Here is a 14,596-nt window from a genome sequence, read left to right on the forward strand (position 1 = left end):
GAGAGAGAGAGAGAGAGAGAGAGAGAGAGAGAGAGAGAGAGAGAGAGAGAAGGGGAAGGGGGAAAGAGGGAGAAGGGAGTCAGTCAAAAAAGAATAAAGAGTTGTACTAATGGACTGAAAATTAACAGGCATATTCTCTACAAATTATCTTTCTCTGTATTACAGTGTCAGGAAAAGAAAGCAACCCAGGATAAATGTAGAGCTAGGAACAAAGACACCTTTGTATCATGATGCTAATGTAATGGACTTGTACATTCTAGCTGTTAGCAGTAATGGAATAAACTTCTAGCTGTTACTAATACTGGAATAAACTTCTACTGCCCTAATTCTTAGGACTCCTATGATCCATTTGATAATAGGTACCTCAGCCTTTCAGCTCTGCTAGACTTACAAGGTGATGTATTTTAATTGAGTCTTCACATTCCGTTCCCTCAAAAAATTAATCTTTGGCCAAGGATTGTCAGATCTTTTCCCACACATATTTTACTATAGTTGTAGGTGGTAAAGCATTCTATCTATATATCCTTTTAAGGGTACAATAAAATTGACCAGTTTGAGATAACATACCTGTAGTTCTACCTCAAGCTACAGCATAAGATTGCAGCAACTTTTCAAGCTTAATATTTTGTGGGTCAAGCTTTTGCAAAATGGCATGTTAATAAAAACTGGGTTAGAACTCTAATAAGGTTGTCCAATACTTAATCATGAGACTTGTGGTGATGTACTGTAAGATGTATAATTCTCTGAGATTTAAAATAAAGCCCCAAAGCCACCAAAACTTAAGTTCAATAAACTATGACTGATTATTATTTCTATCTGGCCTACCTACACTTTTTTAGTTGAAGGGAATAAAGTAGAAATAAAAGCCCTTGTACTGAAAAGAGTTGGGAAAGCGAAGACAACACTTTTCGGTTCAAGTCTTTGTAAGTGAAAAAAGGGAAGATAATGTTAGAGCTGTCAGCAGATGTCCAACTCTTGAAGGAGAGTGCCATTATAATAGGGGAGCTAACAATATCTTCAAAGGTCATCATGCAGGTATAAAAACGAGGAACATTCACCCATTGAATATTGCAGGGACCTCTGCTTGCACTTTAAGTCTGAAAACTTGGCAACTCAGAACTTAAGTCGGTATTTTCTGTGTCAGATCCTCCAGGATGTGCAAGTTAGAAGGTGTTTTTGTTTGCAAAATACCTTCTCCTTTTGGAAGGGGAACTCACATTAAATGTCAAGAGACTGAAACACTGATTTTCAGCTGAAGTTTAGAAATGAAAAATGAAGATCTGTGTTAATAGTCACCGTTGAAAGCTAACTTTGATGGTCGTAGTATTTAGAGAGTTAGAATATGTGAAATTAAGTATTGTGTAAAGTGAAGCATTTTCATCTACCCTTATATGGTTCTGACGTGTAAAATGTGTACTTTCCATCTTCTTCATAGGCTCACCTCGTAGCCGCTTTTGAAAAGAGTTTAGGGAATATGACCGGCCGACTGCAGAGTTTAACCATGACCGCAGAACAAAAGGTATGTTTGGGAATTGCCACTGGGGCTTGAAGTAAGACAGCAAGTTGCACAGGATGTTTAAACACTTCTCGAGATGCAGCTTCTTAAAAATAATACTACAGCACATCCATTATATGCTAAATTGGAACAATGACATAATAATGCCTTTTCTGATTTTAATTTAAGGACTTAGAATCAGACTAATCTGTATTGGAACACACACACACACACACACACACACACACAGTTCTTTCTAAGCAGTCTATTTTTTCTTTTTTACTTCTGACTATAACTATTAAAAGAATACCAAATGTTAAGAAAGATAAATACTTGTGTAGGAGAAGAGTTAGAATATTCTAGGAAAAATTGACAGTTGACAAAAATGGCACTCTGACAAGAATTTTCACAAATTCATGGTCTATAAGCCACACACAAGGACTAAGGCTGAGATTCCCAGGAAGAAGGCCTGAAACAGATGTTATTAGAACTCTACAAAGTAAGGACTTAAGGTTAAAGCTACTATAGGACAAGGGACAATCCTATGGGATTTTGGAGTAAAAAGGACTAGTTGGCATCTGGGGATGCTGTCTTTGAAGTAAGGTTAAATGATATCAAAGGCTTTAAAATAAATTTGAAGGATTTTATGAAGCGGAAGAAGGAATACTAAAAAGAAAGAAACAGAGAGTTTAGTTCACAAAGGCAGAAACATCAAAAAGGTCCACGCTGCCTAGAAACAGACTAGACACTTTCCATATGATTACTTCTCTTCCATTAGTTTGGAAATGCATGGTCTTACCTGAGTCCTTGGATGGCTATCAGAGACAGATGACGTCTCTAAAATTATATGGAAATATTTGTAAGAACTGCATATGTGCATAATATTAGCAGTCTACAGTTTTTATCTAATTCTCAGAGAGTAATAATCTAAAAGGTTATGGATATTTCTAGAATCAGTACCTACATCTATTTATAGGGATGGATTCAATTTTGTCTTCAGTTCTATAAAGTGTGCCATTAGCTTTAAAGAACAAGCATGTGTTACCTGGTTTTGTCAGTTTACCTTTTTTTTTTTAACATTTGACCAGAATGTAAATGAAATTAACTTAACCCATCAAACATTCTCTCTAATCATAACCAATACCATACAGAAAGAGTGAACAAAATGTCCCAAAACCTCTGGTCATGCCTGATTAAGCAACAGAGTTTCATGCAGATAGCTGCATATAATCACTGGCACAAAATAGAAGGAAAAAGAAGGCAGATGGATAGTTCCTCTTTTTAAGCTAGCAAATACTTTAATTAACAATGACCCTGTAAATACCACAGGTTTTGCAATGACTTGCTAATTTTATCTCTACTACATAGGATACAACCATGGTCATGGTGTCAAGTAGAACTGTCAGTGGAAGCACCATGAATGCTCAGGACAAATGTCTGTGATAAAGGAAGGAATGAATGAGATTTTCCAACGCTAAGCTTTTAAAGGAATCTGTCGTTTCTTCACAAACACAATCATATGAATATTGTAGAGGACAGCCAAAAATTCAGACTAAAATGATGAAGTTTACCCACTCTGTGATGAATAGTTCTGATCTTTAAGCCCTCCATTTCCCTTTATAGGCGAATTAAAACAGCTTGATTAAGATTTACTGAAATGCTAAGTTCATTGCCATTCAAAGTGGTATGAGACACAGCCAGCAGCCCTCCCCATTCAGTTTAAAACCACATGGGAGCTCTCTTTAAAATTATAAACCTGACTTTAGGCATTCACCTCTGCATCTAATTTTTTTTTTTTTTTTNTCAGTTAAACCAAAAGAGAAAATAGAATAGTCCTATAATTGCCTGGTATAATGAGCAAACTGTATTTGCCGTTATCTTCCATTCTCCTATTTCGTAGATTTCTCCTGCCCATGAAAGAGAACACTATCCATCCATGTCAAACCTGTTCTATAAGGGAAGATAACAACTTTTGAGCACAGAAATTTTATCTTAATTATTTTTTTCTTTTTTTTTGTGGGGAGATCAGTTTACTGCTTCACTATGTAACATAACTCAGCAAATAGGATTACAAGGCCTTTTAGGGCAGCTGAATGGGACAGAATATAAACGGTGGAGCTCAGTAGGCATGAGTGTAAATCTCAGCGGGGTCTCTTAAGAGCCATGGAATCTTCCTTTTCTGACCCTCGAAAGCATCATTTTAAAAGTGGGGATTATAACAACCACCTTGTAGAATCATAATAAGGAATAAGTGAGATACTATAATAATGTCATGTGCAGTGGATAAACAACAAATGTTACCTTCCTTTACATTTTTCTACTGTTTTCCCTTTAAAGAATGTAAGATAAACAAATTCATCACTGGCCATATGCCACATATTGCTGGAAAGCATGGTTAGTATTTAAGTATTGATGTCATTAAGAAGTCAAAATTAATATATTTTGCCACCTCCCATATTTTCTTCAATTCTTATTTATTTATGAGTAAAAATCTCATGGAAATTGGAAAAAAAATATGCTTGTTTATTATAGTGCCTATGAATACTTGAATATTTTTAAATACATCTCCATAATACAAAGAATTTCATAATTATGTGCACATTATTCTTAAAGTAACATTGCTAAAATTTATTAAGTGTTCTCAGAAGATATCATAATGTATGAAATTGCCCTTGCCATTTTTTTAATAATATGTAACAATATTTTATTATGGCTCATATCACTTTGCATTTATGTGATACCTTTAATTACATAGTTTCCACATATTTTGTTATTTTGCAATTATTAATTTTTTAGAAATGGAAATTAGATACACAGATAAAACAGACAATTCAATTTTAAAGAGCTAGGAATAAATTACAAATATTAAACAAATTTCTTTTCTAAGATTTTTAAACATTTGATTGAGAAAGGTAGAAATTATTTGCTCATTATTGAATACTCAAACTTTCATATATTGGGCTAAAAAGTGTTCCCAATCTCTAAGGAACCATACATTATGTTTTATAAGATGCAAGTGATTGTCCTTTTATCCTTTATAAAAGTTGAAATCATTCCAGTCTGTTCTCAATATCACTCAGTACATTGTAATACATTCTTGCCAGTAGAATGCCAAATGAGAACTATGATGTTCCTTGAAACAAACAACTAAGACCATGAGTAAAAATATTCCAGTCACAATAATAAATCTATAAAGGAAAGAATATCATAGCTGTTGCCATTTTTTAACAGATTGTTCTAATTGCAAGCTGCACACACACAATATTTTATTAATCTGAGATTTATAACTGCCTATCTCTTAGTGGTTTTGAGGTTCTTATGAAAGTAATATGCTATATGCTGTAGCACAGTTTAATGACAGTCTAATGAAACCCAGTAGAGGAACATATATAACAAGATGCCTGAGCCTGTGCAAAGCACTGAACTGAAATAAACGTCAGGCTTGCTGAGGCACAAAGGGGTCTGCTTGGCATGTTTAGTTCTCATTTTCTGACCAAAAGAGTGTAATTTAGATTGAAGAGACAAACTTTTTGGCACTGACTTCAAGAACCAATTTATTGTAAAGTTTCTTAAATTGAGGTCATGGAATAACAAAAGACAAAAATCACTGTTCAAATAGACATTTCTCTAAAAGCTGAGGGCATAACATTTAATCATATTTCAGTAAAGCCTTTTCTTCAGGGAGCTGAGATAAAAGGGTATATTGCTCTCTGGTGATCCAACAATTCTGGGGAAAAGATTAGAGAATATAGAGCAGAGGTTTTAAAACTGTTCCTGGAATTCCAAGGTTCATTTGTCCATTCAGTCATTCACCAAAGTTTAATTGAATTTCTACTCTGAGATACAATTCTAGCTACTGAGAAATCAGTATACTTGTATATAAACACTAAGGACACACAACTCACACACACACACACATTGTTTATATCCTAGTTTATAACTAGTTATAATTAAATGGAGCTGATATTCTAGTAGGTGACAGATTAGGATAAAAATGTAGTTAAAACATATAGGATTTCAGTTAAAGATAAGCACCACTGAAAAATTTAAAGATGAAAATGAGCAATGTGGGATGCTAACACATAAAGAAACAAAGGCCAATGAGGTTACGCCTTCTTGGTTACATACTTAATAGAGGAACTAAACTAGGACTCAAATCCAAGTTTGCTGGCTTCTTCTGGCTTCAATGTGTGATTTTCAACAGTCATATTGCATGAATAGTATGAAAACTATATCAAAACTTTAGTTTCATTTGTAAACCCAAATCATTCTCTTGAATAATGTCCTAAAATTTTTCTTTGGTTCCAGGAGCCAAATCACACTGATTCTCTTGCCAAATTTATGTTCCGGAACATTGCATTTATACTCCTATAGCTTGGTAAGAAAGAAAAATACATGTACGAATAACTCAGGAAGCAGAACATTTTGGGTACAATTAGAAACACAACAGCACAATGTCCTGAGCGTTTCTTACAGGGAGGGGGGACCCCTTCATCTTCACAGATTTCAGAGCAGAGGTGGCACAGTGGAGCCTCCTCAGGCTCAGGGAGGAGGAAGAAAATTAACTCATGGGAGATGGAGGGCGGCGTGCCACAGAGGACGAAGCACCACGAGCATGAACAGCAAGGAGGGAAGAAAATATGAGAGACCTTAAGGGGAAATGAAGGACTATGGAGGGAAATTGTGGAGCTAAGGCTAGGAAGATGTCTAAAGCATCTGGTCTTTGAAAACAAGCTGTCCCTCAAAGGTTTTGGACACTGGGCTAACACGATCATAGTTAGTTAATGAAGATTGACCAACCAGTGTTTCCCGATTGTTTAACAGCATTCTCAATAGCCACTAGAAGACCACATGTTATGTAACAGTAAGTCTATAGGATAATTGTCAGTAATGCTATCTGGAGGGTGAAATTATCTCTAGGACTTGCCCTATACCTCAAGTAAGACTCTACAGATTGTGACAGTGACATGGTTGGATCAAGAATTTTACCTGGATTTCAGGTTCTTGTCCCTTTACCAGCACTTTTCTACCAAGATTCTTTGAGAGAATTAAGACCGAATGTCCTGTGGCATCTATTATATGTGATCAAATAACTTCTTTTCTCTGTATCTAGAGTAGTACTAGCTATGTACCATCCTTGTCAAAATTGAAAAAAAACCTCACTCAAATTATTGTTTAGAGCTTTATTTTTCTTATAGAATGGCAGATGTGAGAGGCTGCAATACAAGTCAATGAAATAGCAAGAATTCTGCAAATCTGTATTTTTATGATATACAAATCTACATTTTTACAGAACTGCTAAATCCTTGAAAATTTACTAAGGTGATCCTTATTGATAATTAGAAGACTTTCAAATCAGTTCCCTTATAGCTGTTGTGCCAGAGAGAATTAGAACATATATTAAGGTAGGCTAGCTTAGTCTGAGCATGACAGAGGAATATCTTTTTGTATGAAGGATGGAGCTCAGACAGTGATCCTTATGCTAACTATAAAGTCTAAGGTTTGCTCATTCTTACGTCTATAAAACCACATTTTTGGTGACTAGATAAAAATGAAAAAATTCAAAGCCAGTTCTCTGGAAATATATAGTGTAGAAGCTAAAAACTGAGTAGTTGAATTTGGATCTTTACATTAACTCCTCCCAGTTCAGGTTAAAATTGTTTTTATCCAGAAATGTTTTTAAAAATGTATCACTAGAGTCAGAAAATACATTCATTGGCCTTTTAGGGCATAGGTTAATTTGAAATTATAAGTTACTTATGGATTCAAGTTACACTGGGATTTGGTGAATTCAGTTTATTTAGTTAGAACCAGGGCTAGCCAGGTTCTTTCAGTACAAAATTTCATAAGATAAGAAGGCACATGCAAAGGGGTATGGGAGTGTGATATGTTCAAAGGAACTACCACTAGATAGTGTGATATTAACTGAGTATGAGTGTGAGGAAGCAAAAGACAAGTTCAGTAGAAATTTTTAAGAGCCTAGTTAAAAAGGTAAAGTTAGTTGAGAAGATGTGTTGCCAAGCTTGTGGGATTCTTCTGTATCCAGAAGAAATTTGGAAACTGGTCAGATATAGTTAGAAAACTAGGTTGTCAACAATACCGAGCAAGGCTAATATTATAACGCAATATTTGATCATTTTATTTTAAAGCAATCTGAGTCTGACCTTGACAACTTGTTTAGCCTCAGAGATATGTACAGAACAGTTAAGAAAAAATACTGACTCCATCTAACTTCTTTTACACAAGAAACCCTAATAGAAAACTGGAATCTTAGATAGTCAGCAGGTGTTTGGGGCATCATTATCTTGAATGGCTCATTGTAGATAAATTAAATTTTACTTCTGGTTCTCAGGTTTTAAAATACCACTTGGGCTTTAAGAATGAGAAAGGATGTTTAAAGCAGAAGGAAAAATCATATGGAAAGACTCAGAGAAAGAGATGGTTCTAATTTGAGTAATGGTGAAGGTGGGTTTCAACCGAAATAAGAAAGAAGGAAGGAATTTTTGCATATATGAAGAGATAACTCGTTCAGGCTTAAAAAGATTTTTAATGTAGAATTTAACTATATTTTTAATTAAAGACAATTGAATATTTTATAGGTGCTTGCTTATATTTATAAAGCTCTCTTAAAAAATCTACTAATATGAATTTGGTTAAACTAATATTTTCATAGATGATTTTCCCATTATATAATGAATATATTTCTTACCTATTTATTCTTCCTTTGGGTTTATTGTCTCACACTGTGTAACAACTGACCTCCTAATACATGTTTTTAAAGAGATACTTCATATTAGGTAGTGATCATTTTTCTATCTCATATTAAGCACAGTTTTCTGAAAAAGCAACATTTCCTGAACATTCCACTTCTAATCTTTTTAAGAAGTTTCTAGGAGCAATTTCTCTTGAAAAGATTCAATTTTGACATGAGTCAGCTAACTTATAAAATTAAGTGAAATTTTTTGGACAGTTGCATGAGATCTTATTTCCATTTTTTCTCTTTAGACTTAAAGCCAATATCTTAGCAGATTTTTAATTCACAGTACAAGCATCATTGATTTTATATTCAAGGATGAAAATCTGATTTTTATTAAAATTTAATATGCATCTCAGTCTATATGTTATAAATTACTATTAGAATTATGATTCATTAAGCATGCCCAGTGATATTCTTTTGCAAATAAATTTCTGATAAAAATGGAATGATTTTTCAGTAAATATTTTATCTTGGGATATTTATTTTAAATGGGTAGTAAATTATATTATGGTAAACATATCTATTACCTGTTGGGCAATATAGATAAACTTGGAGAGACTGAGATAGGATATAGATAAACTTGGAAAGAATATAGATTAACTTGGAGAGACTGAGAAATTATGATGAATTGGATCTGGATTTTCTGTTATGACATTGGAAACTTTCCACAAACATGACCTTTTTCTTTGTGATAAATACATGCAAATAAAATTACAGTCAAGTATTTGAAGATTCATCTACAAATCCAAGAGGTTGTATTGACTTTTCATTATGGTAATTTTTGACTTACAAACTACTAGAAGTCTATAAAAAGGGTTTGTTTAAAAAAATCTGTCATCTGTTAGGAATATATCATCTATCTAATGAAAATAGATGTAGAATATGCCAGGTATCTATTCTTGGATATCATTTCAATTAGCATTGTCTATCTTTTCTTAAAAAATGTATAAGGTTAGAGTAGTCACTGGACATTCCCCAGTATGAAGCCATTTCCTGCAAAGGCAGTTGTCATAATCCTGCAGTATTTTTGTATGTTCTTGGAGACATCGAGTAGGGATAGACTATTTATCATGGAATGAAGAACCTAAGCCTGATGCTTTGGCTTTCTGCCAAAGATGCTAGAGAAAATGATGAATGACAAATACATTACCAAGGAATTCTGCCTCTAAAAGGCTGACAGGGATTCTAATTTTTAGTATTGCCACCACTGCCAAGAAGGATACTCCTTGTTTTTGAGTTCCTGATGGAAATATTGCCTATGCTGAAAAATCACTCTTGTTTACTTTATCATATCTCCCTCATAGTGAGTCATTTCTGGTAAAATAATTTACTTAAATAACTGTGAAAGATCAAATTTATATGACGTTTTCATTGGAACATATCTTTTTTTTAAAGATTTTATTGGGGAATTGGGGAAGGGGACCAGCCAAGTTGTTGTTCTTCAATCTTCGTTGTGGAGGGCGCCAGTTGCCATTTGGTTTCCCAACGGCAGCTCATGGCCTCTTAGCTCAAGGTGCTGTGTTCAGTCTTAGTTGCAGGTGGGCATAGCCACCTTCCTATGCAGGAGTCGAACCATCAGCCTTGTTATTAAGAGCACATACTCTATGCACTGAGCCATCTAGGCAGCAGCTCAGTTCAAGGTGCCGAGTTCAGTCTTAGTTGTGGGTGGGCATAGCCCACCATCGAACAGGCAATCTTGTTGTTACACCAGCTGAGCCATCCTGCCACCTATTGGCAGCTCAGCAACAGCTCAGCTTGGGCGCAGCGTCACTGGCCCATGTGGGAATCAAACCGGCGGCCCTGTTGCTCAGAGCTCGTGCTCTTAAGCCAACTTTTAACCAACTGAGCCACTCAGCCGGCCCTGGGACATATCTTAAAAGTACCCTAAATTCAATAATAAAATAGGCATTTTATAAAAATTTGATTTGTAAGCATTTTTTTGTAATTTAATATTATTTAAGGACTGTATGTTACATATATTTCCATTTATTTTTTAAAAAATTCCTGTATTGCTTTGCCTTGGTGGAATTGGGTCTCCATACTAGGAATTTTATTGGATGAAAAATATCATAATCTAAAATGACCTTGGTATGCCAGCAGAATTTAATAAGATTACATTTAATAGACATACATTACAGATGAGTTCCATGAGGTTTTATACTTGATATAAAAAAATCCATTTCCCAAGTGCAAAATAAATGAGATAAAATCTGAAATCACTTATTTGAAAGAACCTCAGGGTTTCCAGTTGACACTAAATGCAGTATGATGTACCCATGCAATACTGATATCGAACTATGTGATGGAATCATAAGTAGTATTCACAAGTTTGGTATAAAATGAGCAATGTGATATCTCACTTTACATTGTACTGGTCAGCCCTGGGTGCCACCCTTTGAAAAAAATATCGGCTTTTCAAATCATATTGATAAGAGAATAATCAAGATTTTTTTTTTAAATTCTCCCTTACATTTAGCAAAGTAAGAAATGGTTAGGTACAACTTGACAAGGTCGGCCAAGTGCCCAGATGTCCCCAGATGTTAGCATGGCATAAAATCAAACCCATTTGATAGTGAATTTTGAACAACAGGAACATTTTACTTTTTTCTTTCTAGATGCTAAAGTTTTATTAAAGCTTCCAAATTCTGTTTGTTTCACAGGAGTCTGAACTTATAGAACTAAGAGAAACCATCGAAATGCTGAAGGCCCAGAATTCTGCTGCACAGGCAGCCATTCAGGGAGCTCTGAATGGCCCAGACCACGCTCCCAAAGGTATATTTAGAAGTATTGCTATTTTGCATCAATATCATTGTCATCTATTGTATTTACTAATTGGAGAAAAGCTGCTCATATTCAGTGACACTGTCTTATTTTATAATGAGTAAGTTGGTACTCGTGTAGTCAGAATCCCGGAATTTAAGAACAGTAGCTGTCATTATCAAATAATTTTTAAATTGACCTTAAGAAATTTACTTCTGCAGTCATATACACTTCTCCCTTTACTTGATTTACTGAAGTTGAGGATGGGGCTTGGATAATATTTACATTCATATCTGACTTCAAGCAAAACAAACCCAGTAAGGAGTATGAAAATCTAGATCTGTATTTAAAAAGGAATCAAAATGGTGAAATACAAAGTAGTGGGTATGGAGGGAGGTAGGAACTTGCCCTAGGTGGATGCAACAAAAGGGTACACTTCTGTAAGAATTTTAAAACAGTAGGAAAATGCACTAAAAGTTTTTCTGCTTTTCATTTTTACTATGTTTCAACAATTTTAAACAATGATAAAATAATTTTCTCTGCCACCGCTCCAATCCCTCAGTTTGCCACTGAAGAAATGCTCTGTATTTATGTCTCATCCTTTTTTTTGCTTTACATAAGGTCTACGCATTCATGTTGTAACTCTTTTCAATAGCATCCAATATGTTCACCTCTTTACCAGCTTAAAAATGCTTTCCTAAATCATGAGTGCCTATCATATCTCTTCCCATTTCCAGATGAATTCTGGGAAGTTTATGGAATTTTTCAATGTCTTTAGCAGCCAATCACATTTCAGTCCACAGGAGTGTTGCTTCTCTTCCTACCTATCTCTCCACCAAAACTGTTCCCTTGGATCAATAATGACTTATGTGACATTAAATCTAGTACAACATTTAAAATTCTTATTGTATTTGACATGAAAACAGCGTTTGATAATGATGTCTATTTTTTCCTACTTGAAACATACATTTTTTTCTAATGTTCCTGACATCCATCCACATTCTTAGTTTTTCTTCTGCTCCTTTGAAATCTCTTTAAAAGTTTCTTTGGTATTTGTATCCATCTGTTAATTGTTGATATTCTTAGAACCTAGTCCTAAGCTCTCTTCCATTATGTTGTTTTACATTATGATTCTCTTCATTTGATCTAAAATTCTATACAAACTCATCTACTACTCTACCTTTAATTATCATTTATGTGTTGATAACTATCAAATGTATCTCTCCAGGCCAGGCTCATCACTTGAGTTACAGACCTGTATGTCCAGCTGCCTAAGAGAGAACTTCATTTGGTTATCTTTGGATGTCTATTTGTCACCTTAAACTCAACATCTCCAAATTTGAACTTGTCATCTTCCCTCTCAGATGTGCTTTGTCTTCAGTGTTCCTTGCCTCAGTAAATAGCACATTTCATATAGCCAGAAATCAAAATGTCATTTATAAATCCTCCTCTACCCACTCAATAAATTGCCAAGATCTGTTGATCCCACCCATCAAATCACTCTTGAATCTGTTACTTTTTCTCTGATCCTAATATCAACATCCCTCATCTCTTCCCTGAACAATGACCGGAAACACCTAAAGCCTTCCTACTATTCCTCTTACACCACTTTACATCATTCTTTACACTGAAACTAGAGTAGCTGTCCAACAGGATTTATCTACAGGTATCCCATATTTCCTTTAGGATGAAATGCAAACTCTTTGACCTATCATAATCTCTCTCTGTCAGAGTCATTTATTCAACAAATATTTACTGGTTACCAATTATGTGCTAGATGCTGTTCTAAACTTTATGTGTTGCACTTTTGTCACATTTTATATCTCATATTTCAGTTACCCTGAACTTCCAATTATTTGAAAGTTCTTTATATATTCTGTTTATTCTACTTGGAACTTCCTACCCTGTTTGTTCAGCATGAAAACATTTTGAGACCTTACAGAGTTAGCCTAAATATGCCTCCTAAATAGCCTAAATATACCTCAAGCTGGATTAGGTCCCCTTCTGATATGTTTCTGGAAATAACTGTACTTCCTCTATCAAAATTTGCATTATACTTTGGTGGCTTAATTTATTTAAGTTTCTGCCTTTCCTGATCTATGGTAGGGTGTTTTTTTTTTCGTTGTTGTTGTTTGTTTTGTTTTTAATCCTAGTGGCTGTGATGATGCCTTCCACATAAAAGGGGCTTATTCAAATTTTATAGGAAAGAATATTATTTTAAAAATACATTTGAATTTAAATTTTAGGAAAACAATTATATAAAGTGAGCTATACTTAAATTGAAGAAGAACTATTTCTCTAGGGCCTACTTCTGTTATGAATTTAACAACTTTCCATGTGGGGGAGTTGATTTACATGCTGCATGGAAAATTACTGCATATTTAAAGCTTATCTTAGAGTTATAATAAAGCAGCTTATGTTCTAAGTCTTCATGTTGTAAATAGTTCCAGAAGGGATTTCAAAAGGCTTAATCCTTTCTTTAAAACAGTGCAAGTCACTGAAGTAAAAGTTTCTGGACAGATTCCTTTTATCTTAGGCAACAAGTAGCTTAATATATCTACTAGAATTAAAGAAATAGGAATTCCCTTGCTCAGAAATGTGGGACAGGTGCCTAAAATAAAGAAAATTATAATGGTTAATAATAAAATTAGTCAAGAAAGATTTTAAAAAATTACAAGATTAAAAACTAACAAAGACACACGAAGAGTTGCATGTATATAAGGTATTTAGATTTCATTTTTGTAATATTAAAACAGTATTAAATTCAGTGAACACAAACTGATCCTTATTATATTGACCATTGACATAACATGGAGAAAATAAACAGTTAGTTGGGCTTATTATGTATCTTTCCTTAGGTTATTAAGGCAATTGTATAGGCTACAAATTTGTATTCTGAAATGATATAGAAATTTGGTTTTTGAGACCTTTAAAATATTTATATCAGGTAAAGTTTTAACATGTAATCTTAAAATACGTATTTGGAGTGAGGTAGCACATTTATAGACATAGCAAACTATGGCAAAATAACTAAACAATTTATTAATGTAACTTTCTACTTTATATTTGTGCATCATATTTATTAACAAAGTCTGATAAGTAATAGCAGTCTGTAATAAAATAAATTTATTTATTTATTCACAAACATTATTTGAGCACCTGCTGTGTATTAGGCACTCTATTCGATCTTGAAATTCAAAGATGTAGAAAAAGGGAGGGGGCCTCTGTACTCAAGGGCTCACAGTCCATTGGAATAAAAGGTAATTTATGTTTATTATACATAACAATTATGACATTATAACAAAATAATTATTATAAGGCTGAAAAGTAAAGGTAATTGGAGCTTTTATTTATATTTTTCAAAATCTATTGTTGCTTTTCATTACCTCTGTGCATAAATGTGCAATAGTTTTCCTTAAGATATGCCAAGTACAATTCAACAAAACATGTAGTAAATTGCTGTCAATAATAAATGTTTTATAGGAATGTTAGGCAAACATAATTGTGTTGGATGACTAATGAGAATAAATGTATTCAACAAGTACTTATTGATCACCTACTACATACTATATAATCTCTGCACA

General features: G+C 34.0%; 1 protein-coding gene across 1 annotated transcript in view; it reads left to right on the forward strand.

Moving 5' to 3' along the window:
- Positions 1-14,596, forward strand: part of NAV3 (neuron navigator 3) — an 819,162-nt gene that overhangs the window by 750,799 nt on the left and 53,767 nt on the right. Inside the window, exons 25-26 of the mRNA XM_019653202.1 lie at positions 1,436-1,519; positions 10,913-11,024. Coding sequence (XP_019508747.1) covers positions 1,436-1,519; positions 10,913-11,024 — 196 coding nt within the window. The remainder of the gene's footprint in view (positions 1-1,435; positions 1,520-10,912; positions 11,025-14,596) is intronic.

This window comes from Hipposideros armiger, unplaced genomic scaffold (assembly GCF_001890085.2).
Source record: "Hipposideros armiger isolate ML-2016 unplaced genomic scaffold, ASM189008v1 scaffold_199, whole genome shotgun sequence".
Taxonomy (NCBI): Eukaryota; Metazoa; Chordata; class Mammalia; order Chiroptera; family Hipposideridae; genus Hipposideros; species Hipposideros armiger.